The sequence below is a fragment of the Mytilus edulis genome, chromosome 6 (genome assembly GCF_963676685.1).
Source record: "Mytilus edulis chromosome 6, xbMytEdul2.2, whole genome shotgun sequence".
NCBI classification, from domain to species: domain Eukaryota; kingdom Metazoa; phylum Mollusca; class Bivalvia; order Mytilida; family Mytilidae; genus Mytilus; species Mytilus edulis.
In genome coordinates this window covers 70139520-70158025 of record NC_092349.1, presented here as the reverse complement: position 1 = coordinate 70158025, position 18506 = coordinate 70139520, and the positions used below count along the sequence as shown (strand labels likewise).

The window sequence follows — 18506 nt, the reverse complement described above, 5'->3', positions numbered from 1 at the left end:
ACGGTCAGACCAATGAACAATTCAATGTTGTGGTGAGACGGATGGACAAGCTGACAACAACTGAGGAAGGAGACACAGTTCAATTCAAAATTGCATTTTGACAGCAGGGTTCTTTTCAACAAATGACATCTGTTGTTAGTGAACTAGTGGACAAGCGATAAAAAAGAAGTTGAAATTCCTGCAATGGACACATCATATAAGCCAAAATTTTGACCTTAGCCAGTACAACGCAAGTACACAACAATCTCCTTGCCTTGGGTTTTTCCACATAAGTTCGCATGAACCATCAACCGCACCAACTCTGTTGAAGACAAATTTGATAGCTTCACCTTAAGTCGGAAGTCCTATGTCAGGGCCTGTGGCTCTGCATGAGACAGTTTAAATTATTCAACCATAACCTTAATTTAAGAACATACTAGCAACCTCTAGAACTGATCAAGGATACCAGCAAATTGCTTATGTGTGTTCTTACGCACACTTACCACCTACTATGAGTAAATCATATTTGTGCTAAATAAACAATATAAAAAAATTGGACGCTTGTAAAGTTTTAAAGGGTCATCAGCTTCACTAGTTGCATCCGTCGTGTTGCACACAACAAGGAAATCTTCAACAGTGGTTTTATGTAAAAAAAAAATGCTTTAAAGCTATACATCAATATATAACAGAGACAAATCAGACACGTGTTTCATGAAAAGAAATATAAATTATTAACTGCATGAAAATTACTGTAAAAACATAAAGATACAAAGACGGTTCTACATTTAACAGTAATTAATATTTAAATTTTGTTTTTACTTTCAATAATAAACTAGACTTTACCTGTTGGCCATTTTTCTTCTTATACAAACATGACAAATGTATGAAGATATCACTAAAATATTTTTTTTTTGTAAAAAAGTTGTGTTATGATAACAGTACACTTCAACGTTGCTTTTCAATTGAAATGGATCGACAAGATATTTAGTCTCAGAAAATCTGTGTTAAAGTTGCAATATTTACTATTATTTTTTATAATATCGCGGTTTCAATAGATATTATTTCCTGAGTTCACATTGACAAGTCAAGATTTGGGTATTACAGACTACAGAATAATGAGATATTTATAATCAAATATTTTATTAATTTCCTTATTGTAAGCCTTATTTAAAATTTTACCAGGACGTTAAACGCCCCCTTTCGTTTTCTCGCCTGTTGAATGATCTTTAAATTGCGTGTATTATTCTTACAATGCATCTTAGTTATGCATTTAGGACATGTCCTTGTATTAAGAGAGAGAGAGATATTTATATTATGAACCCAATGTGGCCTCTGATTCATAAGTTCGGGTACTAGTATTTATCAATGACATCGGTAGAAAATCACAACAACGTAGGCACGTTGGTTGATCTTAACTTTCAGTGACAAATATTACTACATAGAAAATACAGTAGATTTGGCAATAAGAAAACTATACAAAAGAGTTCAAATGACGGTGATGTAACTAAAGGAACCTTAGGTTAACGTACGGAATGTCTTAAAATGAGAAAAAACCATACCGTATCAGTCAACTATGAAAGGTCTGCAAATGACAAAATGTGCAACAATACAAACAAATAAAACAATAACGACCGGATTTCAGAAAAATATATTGTTAGAAAAATTTATGGGACATACACGACAACCACTAAAATATAGTATCCTTTCTCACTTAGGAAAGGCGTGGTAAAACATGTTTGTGAGAGATCAACCCCATCCTAACCTTGAACAATGGTGTAAGCAGCACAATATAACAAGAGTGCATACGCTAAAATGTCTCACATTCTTAACTTACTTTTCTTTTCTCCTCCTGGTTAATGTATATCATTACTTCACACACGCACTGTATATTATACTTACTGTCTCTATAACTATGTATTTAGTTGATGAGAATAAAATTCATTCATTTAAACTTTAATTTTATTTTGATAGTCTTTAGTATAAAGCTTTACTACAAGTATTCCATACGCTTGACATGATCCAAGAAAATGACTCGGGTCAAGGTCAGATAAACCAAACGACCTTAAAAGTATGCAATGTAGCAAATATAGTTGAATTATTGCTTATACATGCTAAGAAACAGACATAACCAAGAAAACTAAACATAGACCAATGAACCCTGAAAATGAATTTAGTCAAGGTCAGGAGAACAATGCCAGACAGACATGTACACTTTACAATCAATTTATGCATTAAATATAGTTGACCTATTCCTTATAGTATCTAAGAAACAAACATAACCTTGAACACTTAATAACACTGACCACAGAACCATGAAAATGAGGTTAATGTCAAATGTTAACTACAAGATAGACATATACACCTTACAATCCTTCCATACAGCAAATATAGTTCACCTATTGTTTATAGTTAAAGAAAAACAGACGAAAACATAAAAACTTATTACCGAGCAATTAACCGTGAAAATTAGGTCAAGGTCAAATAATCCTGCGAAACTGATATGTACATTATAAAATATTTCCATACACCAAATATAGTTCACCTTTTGCGTATGGTATTAGGAAAAAAATCAAATACAACTGAACTTTGACCACTGAACATGAAAATGAGCTCAAGGTCATATGACACCTGCCAGTTTAAATAGACATGTACACCTTACAAGCATTCCATACACCAAATATAGTAGACCTATTGCTTATAGTATCTGTTATATGGACTTGACCACGAAAACTTCCTTGTTCGCTGGTCCATGAAATGAAGTTTAGGTCAAGTGAAAACTGTCAGAATGCACAACATTGCAAGGTACGCACATACTAAACATAGGAATCATATTATTTATAATGAGAAAGAATTAACATTATATAAACTCTTTTTTTAAGGTAGTCCCTGAACCATGAAAATGAGGTCAAGAACAATGGACATATGACAGACTGAAACTTTGTAACATAAAGCATCTGTATACAGAGTTGCAGGCTCGACAAAAACAAATCTGTTAAAAAACAGATGGAAATCGGTGTGACATGAAGCATACAAAACAACTTAAACAAAGATAACTGACACACATGACAGATATATGAGTACTCACAGGTACTGAAAGCTACTTTAAATCCAATAAATAGTAAATACACGACGATACCATATAAACAAGTCAAACTAATCTTATTGTTTTATTACTAGAACAACTATTTGATCCTAAATGCCAGACTCACAAAATAACATATATCCTAAGACTATTATACTAGTATAATAGTCCCAGGTATATCCCGTATTCAGACACAACATGCCGACTCAGAACAGACCTGGGCTTTGGCATAAGCTCCTGACACAACATGCCGACTCAGAACAGACTCGGTCTCACTTATTAAAAGGGGATATAGTTACGATACTGTTGTCAGGTCATTAAAGATTGCATATTTTGGCTTTAACATTGATTCACTGATAGGGTCTTTGCATCGGAACTAAACACATTTATTTCTTAAAAAAACAGTTGTTGGCATGACACGGGTTATGTTCTTCTCATATATTTTATGATAGTATGATACTAAACCCCTAACGGGAGGGATTGTACCTGATATTCATATGATGAAGACATAATCTTTCAATCAGTTTAATTGAGGTCTGGAGCTGGCATGTCAGTTAACTGCTAGTAGTCTGTTGTTATTTATGTATTATTGTCATTTTATTTATTTTCTTTTGTTACATCTTTTGACACCAGACTCGGACTTCTCTTGAACTGAATTTTAATGTGCGTATTGTTATTCTTTTACTTTTCTACATTGGCTAGAGGTATAGGGGGAGGGTTGAGATCTCATAAACATGTTTAACCCCGCCGCAATTTTGCGCCTGTCCCAAGTCAGGAGCCTCTGGCCTTTGTTAGTCTTGTATGATTTTAAATTTTAGTTTCTTGTGTATAATTCGGAGTTTAGTATGACGTCCATTATCACTGTACTATTATGCAAATTTTAGGGGCCAGCTGAAGGACACCTACGGGTGCGGGAATTCTCGCTACATTGAAGACCCATTGGTTGCCTTCGGCTGTTGTTTGCTCTATGGTCGGGTGGTTGTCGCTTTGACATATTCACCATTTCCTTTCTCAATTTTATTTGGCATAAGCTCCTGACACAACATGCCGTCTCAGAACAGACTCGGGCTTTGGCATAAGCTCCTGACACAGTATGCCGACTCAGAACAGACTTGGGCTTTGGCATAAGCTTCTGACACAACATGCCGACTCAGAACAGACTTGGGCTTTGGCATAAGCTTCTGACACAACATGCCGACTCAGAACAGACTCGGGCTTTGGCATAAGCTTCTGACACAACATGCCGACTCAGAACAGACTCGGGCTTTGGCATAAGCTTCTGACACAACATGCCGACTCAGAACAGACTCTGGCTTTGGCATAAGCTTCTGACACAACATGCCGACTCAGAACAGACTCGGGCTTTGGCATAAGCTTCTGACACAACATGCCGACTCAGAACAGACTCGGGCTTTGGCATAAGCTTCTGACACAACATGCCGACTCAGAACAGACTTGGGCTTTGGCATAAGCTTCTGAAAGCCAATTGCACGTGATTTTTGGAGAAGCAGCAAAACAAGTTTATTGTCTGTCTAGCCCAGAAGGGTATCATGCCAGTGAAGACCCCAAACTGATATAGTTGTTACATTTTTATTTGATAGACAAAGTACTTGCAATATATGAATGGTAGTCCCTTAACAGGCCAAAGAGCCCTCGGATTGTGTACTTGATACCTGGGACCTTTGGGTTCCATGGTATACATGTAAAATGAGATGTGTCAAAGAGACAACAACTGACCAAAGAGCAAAAGAAAAGCCAATGGGTCTTCATTACAATAAGACAATCTCGCACAGGATGTGTTTTTCAGTTAGCCCCTATGTGACTACCACTGGTTAGTGGTTGATAGTGGCCAGTGTATAAAAAAGACAATGTTACATATAAATTAATTGTTTATTCATTCTAAAGTCTGCATAGTAGTACATTTACCTGATCACATATATAAAACATGACATTTACTAATAGCACCTTATTTTCTATGCTATATGACATATAATTAAGAGTAACATTTATAAAATTGTACCAACAATAATGAAGCTGATATAAAAATGAGTAAAAAATGTCAATTAAAAATGCTATGGTCCCATATAATTTAAACACCAATTCCTTCCTACTTAGTTCTATGAATTTAAAACACAGGAGTTTTTTTTTTATTGACTCAAGCCATCTAAGAATAACACAAGCCATCAGTGAACAAAAAACTTACAAAGAACAGCAAATAAGAAATAAGATTTATGAAATGAACATGTTGAACATTAAATTAATTTCATTATTTTAAGATTTTGAATACTTTGTTAAGACAGCAGCACACAGAATTTCAATATTTGATGAGTGCATAGGAGGATTTTTACAAGTTATGATATATAATGAAATTACATGAGATATTACAGAATTGTTTTTCTTGACAAAGGATTGTATTCTTAATGTGTTAATAAAAACTATGTACTGCTTGTATCTAAAACATGATAAGAGCTACGTGGATAGAAATTGACCTTATGTGCAAATTAAAATCAATACCTCTGTTAACCTATTTTGGGTTGAAATAATTTCTACGAAAAGTCTGTAATTGTTCCTAAAGTAGGTTTTCATAAGAAGACAAACCTTTAAAACGGACCAAAATGCAATTCCAAAATCGATCAAAGTCTTATACATGTATCTTTGTACATGAACTTACATAAGGTCGATTTCTATCCGACGCAGCTAATATCTTATTCTAGTTTCTTACTCTGTTATTTAGGGTTTTGTTTCCTTGATTTTTATCATAAACTATGAAATCTATTTATCTATTCTCAAGGGATTTTTAACATGAATTAACTTTAGATACATAGCTTTCAACTTAATAAATTTGTATACATGTCCAAATATGGTTGTCCCAGTTTTGGGACAGTTATATGGCTGTTGATACGAACAGGATTTATTCTATAAGATTAACTAAGTACAGTGACTTTTAAATTTATAAGTGCAAGTGCAAAACTTATCATGTAACCTACAATAACTTTCCTTTTTCAAAAAAAAAAATTATAGTACGATTACATCATGCAACTTTTCAAAAAGAGAAAATTCAGTTTAGCCCTTCAAACTTTGAAAGGGAAGAAATTGATGAACTTGTTGCCTCATACTTTGGAACTACATACCACTTATCAATGAAGTGAACCTTATCCTCATTTTTATTAAAGATTTCGGTTTGACCGCTTCCAAAAACACTTACCAGATGTACAATTACACAAATAACTTTGAAATTGGATTTTTTTCCTGAAAGTGAATAAAATTTATATAGCAAAATTTTTTGACCCTTTTGCCCAAGGATTCTAAATACATATGTTATCTAATTACAGCATGGTGCAATCACATCCGCTACACTTAAACTTGGACAAGTCTTAACCACTGTCTTCCCAATGGTCAGGTTAGTTTGGGGATTTATCTAACACTTTTAAAACATTTAGGCATTTAAAAGGTTTTGGAAATAATATGGGGCAGGTGAAAAAGCATGGTTTAACTTGAGATTTAACAGAGTTCAATGTTTAGCTTTAATATCTAAGATACATGTATTTCTTAAAGTTCTATTCTTGGAGGACATTAAAAACCTCATTGCAAATAGTTTGTCATGGAACATGTACTATTAATAACCATTGAGGAGTCGTAAAAATACAACAATACAAGAGGCTGTCACAACGACAGCAAACTGGATTTATTAACATTTATTTGTGTCCTGGCAATATCACAAGAACCATAACTGATGAATGCTGAAAGTGAAAATCGTCAATATCAAATTTGACCTCCATTTTGTAGTCAGTATCAACATATTAAAATTTGAAAAGCTTAGATTGAATGGTTCATTAGTAAATGCAACAACGTGAATGGAAACACCATTTTACGATCTTACAAGAACCATAACTCCTGAACGGTAAAAGTCAAAATCGTCATTATTGAACTTGACCTCTATTTTGTCATCAGTAACAACATATAAAAATTTCAAAAGCTTTTGTTGAACGGTTTATGAGAAAATGCACGGACACGACTGGAAACACCATTTTTCAATTTTTCAAGAACCATAACTCCTGAACGGTAAAAGTCAAAATCGCCATTATTGAACTTGACCTTCATTTAGTTGTCAGTAACAACATATTAAAATTTCAAAAGCTTTTGTTGAATGGTTTATGAGAAAATGCACGGACACGACTGGAAACACCATTTTTCAATTTTTCAAGAACCATAACTCCTGAACCATAAAAGTCCAAATCGTCATTATTAAACTTGACCTCCATTTTGTCATCAGTAACAACATATTAAAATTTGGGAAGCTTTGGTAGAACAGTTCATGCGTAAATGCACGGACACGACTGGAAACTCCATTTTTCAATCTTTCAAGAACCATAACTCCTGAACGGTAAAAGTCAAAATCGCCATTATTGAACTTGACCTTCATTTAGTTGTCAGTAACAACATATTAAAATTTTAAAAGCTTTGGCTGAACGGTTCATGAGATAATGCACGGACATTTGATTGCCACCCGGCCGCCCGCCGTACATCCCCAAATCAATAACCGACATTTTTGTCACAAAAATCCGGTTAATAAAACTGAAGTCTAATGCAAGAAAATTGTTTTTCACTTGAGACATTTTTAGTTGCAAGCAATTTAAAAGACAACCAATGTAGGAAAAAGATATTCTGCTTTCCTTTATTTTATATTAATTAACAGAAAAACTTTAATTAACCTATTTTAAAACATTTTCCAGTAAGTATCTGCTACAAAACAATGTTGATGACCTTATGACCTTGTCATCAGGAAACAGATGGCAGGGTGTGAGATCACATTGTATCCTTATCAACAGGAAAACATCTCCAGTCACCAACATCATCACAATGTTTTAATAAGAAAGAGTTCTTTTAACTCAGATTTTACACTTTAAATATCTTCAGTTTTTATATTTGTTTTACTCTATTCAAAAGCTTTTGAGAAACACTCCGTTAGATTTTATTTCCTTAAATATATACTTATCAGATAAAAGTTTTAAGTACTTAATTTCCTATTCTTTATGCAGGATATACAAACTTAAATAATCTGTTTAAATAATCATTTCCAAAACGTGGCAGAACAGCTTTTTCATAGACAGGGCCAGATTTTAAATTCAAAATTCTTCATGCAGGATATGCACATTTAAAAAATCTGTTTAAGTAATAAGTTCCAAAACTTGGCAACACAATTTTTTCCTAGATAGGGCAAGATTCAAATGAAAAAGATGAATCAGATGTAAAAAGACACATAAGGTCAGAAGAAGACTTGTTCTTTTAAAAGATTAAAGTAGTCTTGTTTCCTTTTATTAAAAAATAATAGTTGGCTCAAAGTTCAATCTCATATCAGACATGGAACTGCCCAGGAGCAGCATATCCAAATCAAACTAGTTCTGCAGTAATATGCTACTACTGAGAAGGTTTGATTATGATATTACTCAGAACTTAAAAATAGTTCACTTTACGACTACAGACATACTCAGAATTACTAAATAGTGAGCTCGGAAAAGTCAATATTCAAATTTGTGTCAATTTGAGATTTTTTAAGGGAAAAAATATCTACATATATATGGGATAAACAGTATTCTAAGACTTGCAGATTCTTATGAAAACACATTTGACACAGAACTCAAAAGATTTCAACATCTGCTCATCAAAACAATGGGCCATTCCAGTTAATATCTGCTAAAGGGGGATGGATGGTCCTTTCTGAGGGGTGTAAAATTTATACATCTTACTACTTAGGGTTGAAATTTTGGGTCTTTTCATCTGACACGTACACTCAGTATACGCAAAAATATCTGAGGGTCTTGCAGCAGTAAATAATCAAAAATAATTACATCTTAGGGGTTACAAAAAATACCTATTTCAGATCTTAGGGTTGCTTTGGAATGAAGACAGTTTCGTATCATGCATTATCTGGTATTGTATTTAAAATTCTGATGGGTACAATCCTTACAGTAAAAAATTCTGATCAGTCAATTTTTCCCATGAAAGCCCATCTACCCAATATGAACAGAAACTCTACATCTGATAGGTCTTAATTTATAAATCTGATAGGTAGTTTTTCATGATGTTTTTTTTTCTGATAGGTATGAACAAAAATCTCCTCATCCATCCCCACCTGTCAGAAATTAACTGGAATGGCCCAACTAACTGAACCTGCTTGAAAGTAACATATGATATTTAATATCTCAACATCTAAACACTGTTTTTGTTATATCTCTTTACAATCAATATGACCAATATGACCATTTTCAACTTCACAAACTTATTATTATTATGCAAACAAATATTTGAGACATTTTATAATCATTATTTAACAAATGTATACATATAAATAAACATGTCTCTTTAAAATAATATACTAACTTAAAAATTTGATTTTTTAAATGTTTAATCATGAAGTTCATGAAAAATATAATGGAGTAACAAAATTTATTCATAAATACAAGCAATAACAATTCAATAGCTTTTGCATAATAAATACAATGTACAAATATAATTCAATCCATGTATAACAATTTAATTAGTTTACATCTCTAACAATTTAACTATAACAACTATTTGGTGGGAATAATAATATGAGAAAATTTAATGCAATAAAATTTCCTGTTTAATTCAATAAATACTTCCTTAATTCATTATGAATGTATTATTACATAACTGAAAGACTCGCCTTGTACACATATAATGTGTTATTTACTAAAACAAATTTATTTGAATAATAAAAAAAAAATCAGAAATAAAATGGTCCCATAACCAGTGGCAAGTACTTCATACAATTGTATAAAATAAACTCATGGTCATAAATAGCTTAGCTTAATTAAGACAATTTTTCAGAACATTTTATAACAAATGTTCACTTTTTATATATAACAGCTAGAGCATGTAGAGTATTATATGCTACAGGTCATGTACATGTATGTATATTGTTTGTTATTGACTAATTTAGATCACTGCCAAAAAATCTTGACTTTCCAGCAACTATAAAAATATGCAATGCAAGTTTTGTCTATTTATCATGTTTATGTATGGACATGATGGATATACAACTACTTTTCAGTACTTATTTTTCATTGTATAACATTGTATAAAGACCATTTATAATTGCTCAATTTTTCTTGACTATGACTTCAAAAAACATTTCATGATTATAGTGACTCAATGTTTTAAAACTAAATTCTGTGTGCGACAAATAAATGTTTACATCAAATCAGTAAATAGCTTTGTGTTATACAGAAATACAGACTTAGCCTAGTCATATGACATATTTCATACTAGCATGACTAATAAATATATGATTATAAATACATTTGTACATGTATTTCAAGTATCTAATTGATAAGATGGTTCCAGGCCAGATTAAAGTACAGGACTTCTATCTAGATTTCCGCTTAAATTTTCAAAGGATTACATGTATAACATAAGCCACTTCAAACCCTAAAACACACAAGCACATGATAAATTTTACAAGTCATTCATAAATGCATGTATTTATGAAATTGACTTTGAAAATCCATCTGGGAAAAAAATACCTGCATAAGATATGAATGAATTTAATCTCATATACATTATATACAAGAATGTAAAAGATACTAAAATCGTCAAAAGGACATTGAGCAATATGCGGTTTGATAAGGTTGTACAAATAAAAAGCCCCAAAAAAACACTTTTCACTTCAAAAGATTGATCATGAACAGCATACATACAGCCATAGAAAACTAAATAAAACTTAACTCTCATTTGACAATAAAATGCTTTTATGTCTCTTAATAATAAAAAAAAAAAGATGAAGACAGGATCTACATAAATATTTGCTTGACTCATTGAAAAATTCAGCTTTCTTATACAATGTATTTAAAGAAAATTGTCATGAGGGTCTGGATTTGGCAGCCCTAGGTCCTTTATTTTTTGATTGCCATTTATTCTCTTTTCTGTATAATTACACCTTATGTAAGAATCCTGGATTCTGATTGGTTGATAGCAAGTGTATTTTTCACCAATTTACTGTTATAAAATGAATATCGTCCATTTTTTAACACCAACGGGATATTTGCCAAAAAATACTATAATCAACTGGATGCTTGTAACGTCACGGTCATCAATGCATTTTTGAACATTAACATTCGGTGTAATTTAACAAATATAGCATGTTCTTGAGGGGTATTTGCGAAAAAATACCAGTCTTGAGAATAAATTTCCCTTGCCCTAGAGCTTGCGAAATTTAACATTCTCTCGACTGGTATTTTTCGCAAATACCCCTCCTTGACATGATATATCTGTTTAAAACCCAATCGAGTACCTCATCAAGGAAACATTTGTTTAAAAGTGAATATGTAAATGTTTAAGTACTTGAGAAAAACTCTCAAGTCATGTAACATTGTTAGTCTGGAAAATAGCAAATCACCTCCATCAAAGCATTATAAGGTAGAAAATAGCCTAGATCCTTTAAATTTGGCAAAACTTAAAAAATTGTCAACCATCCTATATTATAAACAAATGTTTATTGAACATGTTGAACTTGTCAGGTTCATAGGCCAAATAATTTTTGTTTATCTTTATGTTTGTGTGCAAAAACCTTGCCACAAATTTTGAAACACTAAAAATATGTGCAAAATGATATGGTTTATTTCAGAAAAAAATTATTTAAGAGTTTTAAGCTTCAGCACTATAAAAAAAAACAACAAAAAACCCCGCTAAAATGCAAAATCAAGCAGTATTATCTAAGTGTATTTAAAATAATGAATTATAACTTATATTGACTTATTCATGTTATTTGAAGTTATTTGACATGTTTGAGTGACATTTGTGAAAAGTGTGTATTTTTATCATGCAAGATCGTCAGAGGTCAATATTATAACTATTTTTTCTTTACTTACATGACTTACACAATAAATAACATAATTGTCTTTTAACTAGTTCATAGCAGATTAAATGTAGAAAAATCATAAACTTCTGACAAAATTTTCAAAATCAAGAATTTGAAGATAAGAGAACTTTTTTTGTGTAATGAAAATTATATATATGTGAACTTTTTGTCAAAAGTGTGTTGACTTTAATATAGTAAATAACGTAGATAAAATAGACAGGAATATCAACATCGAACCATCTGTTCAACAACTTAATTTAATTCATGAAGTCAGCAAAGAGTCATAAATAATTAACAAATACAAATATATTCATACATTAAGTATTTTCATCTATTTTTTCATCTACATGACATGTTGATGAAAACGTTAAAGAAGCACCTGGAGACGACGATAATGAATAATATGAAGACGAAGACGATGAAGCAGAAGAATTATTCGGTGAGCACGTTATAAATTTGTGTAGTCGTTCCTCAGATCGGCTTACATCTAGCTGATTGCACTGTTCATCAGTCATTGAAATATCGGCACTGGAACATTTTCCTTTGTCTTCAAACTTTTCGTGAGAATCAAAATAATCGTTCAAACTCTCCATGGATATGTCTTTTTTTATGCTAATGTCAGAGCTATTTATCACAGGTATATAGTTAGGAGAATTTGAAGTTTTATTCCTTGCACTTATTTCCATGCTAACATCCTGAACGTTATCACATTCAGAAGGTAATTCTACTATTACATTTTTTCTAGAATCTTGAACTTCATTAAATTCAGATGATAATTGTATTTTAATATCTACAGAATATTGATTTGATGGAAGATTGTTTGAAATATCACAGCTTTGGTTATCGGTCAAGTCAGCACTTTTAAATTTATTGGCATGTCTTTTAGTTTGGTCAGAAACTTTCAAGTCATGATCATGTCTATTTGAGTGGTCCATTTCTTCAAAGTCATTTGCTTGTCGTTTTGAATGTTTGAGTTCCTTCAAATCTTCAGCATATCTTTTTGCGTCATCTGGTTGAGTAAAATCGTTACCATATCTTTTAGAATGAGATGCGTCACTATCTTGAAATAGATTAAGTCTTGCACATTCAAATTTCATATCTTTATGTCTTTCAGAAGGTACTTTTTCACATATAGAAATGTCTGAAGGTGTTGATTTTTCTGAGTATTCGGATAAATTTGAAACATCTGATATATTGATAGATACAAGTTCTGACGGTCTTATAATACTACCATTCAAGTCACTATCACTCCCAGAATCCTTTGTGTTATCAACACTATGTGTATCATTATCGGTCTCTTTATCGTAACTTTTCCCATTTGAGCATGTTTCTTTGATATGATATTTTGTTGCTGGGGTATTGTGTCCATCTCTTATAGAGTAGTAATACTCCACTGGGTTACCACGGAGATCAGGTGGAAGGGGTCCTCCATGTTCTAAATGCAGGAGTAAACTGTCGGTTAAAACTTCTATTTTTTCAAATGATGGCCTAAAAAAAATAATAACAAATCATAAAATTAATTAAACACAAGTGAACCAACACCTGGTAAATCCTCTGTGACTAGATTCAAGAAAGTGGATACTCAGGGGTATGCATTGTTATTATGATAAAAACATAAAATGTAGAAGGTAAAAACATATCAATCACAATAAATTATTGGAGCATTCATTAAAGTGTTGTTGTTATAGGACCTTCTGCATACTATAAAATTGATGAATACATAGATGCTATTTAATTTCAAACTTTTCTTGAATCTTTCTGAAAAGATAGAACTGCTGCATTTGACTTTTGATGAAATTCTAAAGGTTAAGGAAGATATTTTGGCTAATAAAAGATTCTAATTTATTCTTTGAATACCCATTGATTGATTTTTCCTTTCTCTCAGGTCTGTGGCAATTATTTCATGCATATTCAAGACACTCAGTAAAACTAAAATGACTTCAACATTGAATTGGTTAATGCATGTCAATTTATAGTGTGTTTATCTAAAGGTTGCATTCTGAACTTTTCGATCCATTTGTTTAATAAACTGTTGTATCAAATATAAATTTCTGTATCCAACTTTTAAATTTTTATCTTAAAAAATCATCATGGTTCAGACTGGAATTAATTATGATTCTTTTATGAATTATGTGAATGATTTATATATATTATCATATCCAAATGATAGAAAATGAAATAAAATACCAAAGTTCCTACCCAGTAATGACCTGTACATCTTTTAATTGTAAAAAAATTCAATGAATATGCTTTTAATTATAAAAAAAAAATTAAAATGATAAATTTCTGTGGGAGATACTCCATTCATATATTTAACCAGAATTCCAAACAATTGGAATGTCTTATGTCTTATGGAAAACCTGAATAATATGCTATACTGATAAAATTAACCAATGAAAAATCTAATACTGGTATATTGCAATCATATTTTCAAGATAATAATAAATATGCTTTGAATATTTCAAACAATAGAAGGGAGATAATCACTGAACAATTATTAATTGCAATAATTGAACCACAAAATAAAGTGTTTAACAAAATTCAAATTTCCTTTAAGTTGCAATACAGGATAAGTCAAAATCATGAAATAAATACCAACAAAAACTTTTACCTAATTGAGGCATTTTTTGTGAAATTTTGATGACGGGTTAATATCCAATAAAATAACCTGCCTTTAGTTTTGTTTGTTTTATTTCTGAGTTATTGACCTTTATTCATTGTAAAAGCAAAGGATCTAGCATGTGCTCATGGTCCAACTGTTTATTAATGTTTCTGTTCGAATAGACCTATCAAAAGTTTCTCATGACTGGCGAAACACTAAGACAGTAAAAGCAGTTGTAATCTTGGTGATAGCATTACCTTTTCTCTGGAACAAGTTGACAGCATGTTACAGCTATTTTGTAGAATGGGTCTGGGCAGGATGTTTCTACACAGAACTGTTTATAAAACATATCAACACTGAGACCATAGTCTATGGTTCTTGGTAAGAGATCTGGGTCTGCAAACACTCGCCCTATCACCTGTAATGTATAAAGAAAGCTTTTTTTATAATATGATATACTAAAATAAAAAACTATGAATAGCTTCTGTAAAGTGGGAAATTTAATGAATGTTCTTTTTTAAATTTTTGCATAAAGACAAAATTGCAGAAAATCAGGACAAATCTAAATTTATGTGAAGATCATTCCAATTTTAAGTAGTAATTTATATTATCAACAAATCCAACACATTTTATATATCCATATTCTAACATAAAAACATTATGTTGTATTATTAAATGTCTATGGAATCCTGTGAATTTTGAATCTGTAATTTTGACCTTATATGTTAATACTGCTAATATTACTTGTTGAAGTTGTTCATCAATTGAAGGAAATTTTCAATATAAGATGAGCCTTACCTCACAAAGAACAATACCATAAGAAAATTGGTCAACTTTCTCATCATATTTCTGTCCATTTAACATTTCAGGTGCCATCCAATAGGCACTTCCAACTATCGTGTATCTTTTCTTGCGTTGAAATCTCTTTTTCCCATGGAGTTTTGGTGGTGATGGTTTTTCTGAATGCCGGAAATAAGGATCTGGTATAACCCTTGCTAATCCAAAGTCTGCTACAACTACTGTCATATTCTATTAATAAAGAATAATTTATAAAGTTCATTTAAAAGCAATACCATTCATTTCAAAAAATTATTTTGATTGAGCTATTATCCAAATTGTTAAAAGCTAAAACTGCAAGAACAAATTCTAAAATGCTGTATAAATATTTAACACTTTCAACGCTATACACTACATATGCCACAATGATGTACACTCTACCACTGCTATTCCCAGTGTCCCGGAACATGTCGTGATGACAATGGATTTTTCATCAGGACTCTTAAACCATTCGGTTTTCGTTTGGGTGCTCTCTAATTTTTCTTTGTATGAATCGAGGATATACAAGGTCTCATTTGTGCTCAAAATCCCAGCAATTTTAATAGTAAAATCATGCAGTAAAAGGAAAATAGAAGGAAAATAAAAACAAATATTTTGACAAATCAATAATGAAGCTGTAAATATGTAAATATTTCAGCATTTCTATGGCGAAACTGACAAAGAGGATTAGTCAATAGGTTTCTTTATATCTCAATGTGTTTATTATATTTGATTCGTGAGGGGAATATGATTTGATCGATCATTACGAGACATAGAAAAAGGGGGGAAAACTGAGGTTGACTGAAAATTTTGAGGACAGAGTTACTTATTTGTGCCACAATTACATAATATGTTGTTTATAGTGCAATACGCTACGGAGTCGAGCAACTGGTGTCTTTTTTATAATGCGGCAGATAAAACAATAAAATAAATGAAGACTAAAAGTAGTTTTTATTCAAAATTCAACACAAATGTAATAATTTACTCCTTTTACCTGTTAATTACCTGAAAATGCAGGTAACCTAATAAAAATTTTACTGAAGTAATTGCCTAACATTACATTTCGTCCTATTCTGAGCATTTTTCATGCAATAAATGTATCTCTTATAATAAAAAAGATACAGCAGTCTTTAAAGGAATATACTGTTCTATTGAAAGAACACAAAAAAATGCAGCAGCAGCAGCCATTTTTCTATTTTTTTGTGTAGCGTTGAAAGGGTTAATAATTTTTTGCTTTATCCTCACAAATTTCCACATGTTATTCATTTACATTTCACAGGAATTATTTTAGATATATATTATGGGAGATAACTCTGGTATTTAAATTATTATTTTTTTAAAATGAGAACTATATTGTTATATTGAGAATATTTTGGTCTAGTTTTCCTATTGTAAATGCATTTCTAAAACCTACCTGTTTAACAAAGCAATTCTGTGAGTTTAAATCTCTATGGATAATATCATTTGAATGCAAGTAGCTCTAAAAATTAAAATAGTAAGATTTAGTATTAACATAATGATAATGAATATAACATTGATACCATGTAAGAATTTTAATTTAAATATTACAATACTGTGAAAGTACTTTAATTCGTGGGTATCAATTTTCGTGGTTTGACCAACATTTACATGTTCGTGGGTTTTTAAATTCGTGGATTTAAGTTTTCTAAAAAAAAATGAAAAACTGAAGCCATTAGAAATGAAGGATATAATTGTCTTGATTGAAGGAAAGTGCAAAGTAAACATTGAACCCTACGTAGTGATCACACATTAACTGAGATAGAGTGATCAACAAATTAAAGACCAAGGTGTTAATTAGGCCGTAAACATGTCACCTAAAGAAAACATTTACATAAATCAAATACTATAAACATATCTTGAATTTTAAAATAATTATTATCAAAAGCAAGCCCACCATGAAATTATTATTTCAAATACGTACATGAACTATGAGGACATGAAATGAACACTTTATCACAGAACATCAATGCCGGGAATCTGACTTTCATTGATCAAAAATAGTTTGTGATGAGAATTAAAAGATCAAAAGTTGGACAGTTTACGTTTTTAAAGATTTAATGGGTACAATCCTGCCTGCAGTTGTAGTTTATAGTGCACTGCATTAATCTGTGACTACGCCGTGCATTGTAGTATTCTCAGACAGTTTGGTGATATTCAATATACTTTCTTAATCATATCAGTAGTCAAACCTACATGGGGATATTTCTATGTCTTGGTTTAGACACAGGTTGTTTTATTTCGTTGGACACTTAAATTCGTGGATAAAGTCAGCCACGAAAACCACGAAAATTGGTACCCCACGAATAAAAGTACTTTCACAGTACATAATTTAATGCATAAAACAGAAATCATAAAAGGAGAAGTATTCTTTTACAGAAAAATTGATAAACTATTTTTTTTTTTTTTTTTACTAAAATTCAGTCAAGTATGGGAATAAAGAAGGGTAAAATCATAAGTGCATCTTTTCAGAGAAAGAAGCAAGTTAGATATAACAGTCAGAATTAGGAGATAACTGTATTGTATTTTAAGCTCTGACGTCATCAATTGGGGATTTGATGGTCGCAAATTAAGTTTACTGGCGAGGCGTTAGCAGAGACAGTAAACAGGTATTTGTGACCATCAAATCCCCAATTGATGCCGTCTGATCTTAAAATACAATATTGTTATCTCCATTCTAATGAAACTGACAGAAAATAACGTTAAAACATGTATTTAAAGTCTTATATGTCCTCTGCGCTTGCGCGAACGTCCCATAGCATCAATTGTCAATTGATGCCATGTAAATAAGTGACGTTATCCAATAAAAATGTACATTACAAATGTTGTTGCATTAGAATTAATATTTTTGCTTCCATATTCTTTAAACTTAAATTTTTTGTGTATCAATGAGTGAAACAAAAATTAAGTTAAAGAGATCAAACTGGCTACCAAAGTTTTGAGGGTAAAACAATATATGTGGTTGCCTCCCCTTGACCAATTATATTCACTCTAATACTTAAATAACTACAACATACCATTCCAGCAGCAATATCTTTGGCAAATTTAACTTTCTGTATCCATGACAATGGTTTGTTCATGTCATGTAAGAGATCTTTAAGTGTTCCACATGGCACATATTCTGTAAA

The 18506-nt window shown here is 31.5% G+C and overlaps 1 protein-coding gene across 5 annotated transcripts in view; it reads right to left on the bottom strand.

Moving 5' to 3' along the window:
* Positions 1-12105: 12105 nt before the first annotated feature.
* Positions 12106-18506, bottom strand: part of LOC139528266 (LIM domain kinase 2-like) — a 31575-nt gene continuing 25174 nt past the window's right edge. For all 5 annotated transcript variants that reach the window (XM_071324160.1, XM_071324163.1, XM_071324164.1 and 2 more), the window contains 5 exons: positions 18396-18499; positions 16775-16840; positions 15343-15573; positions 14802-14962; positions 12106-13430 (listed from right to left, as the gene is read on the bottom strand). In XM_071324160.1, the coding sequence (XP_071180261.1) occupies positions 12260-13430; positions 14802-14962; positions 15343-15573; positions 16775-16840; positions 18396-18499 (1733 nt within the window). In that variant the 3' untranslated portion in view covers positions 12106-12259. The remainder of the gene's footprint in view (positions 13431-14801; positions 14963-15342; positions 15574-16774; positions 16841-18395; positions 18500-18506) is intronic.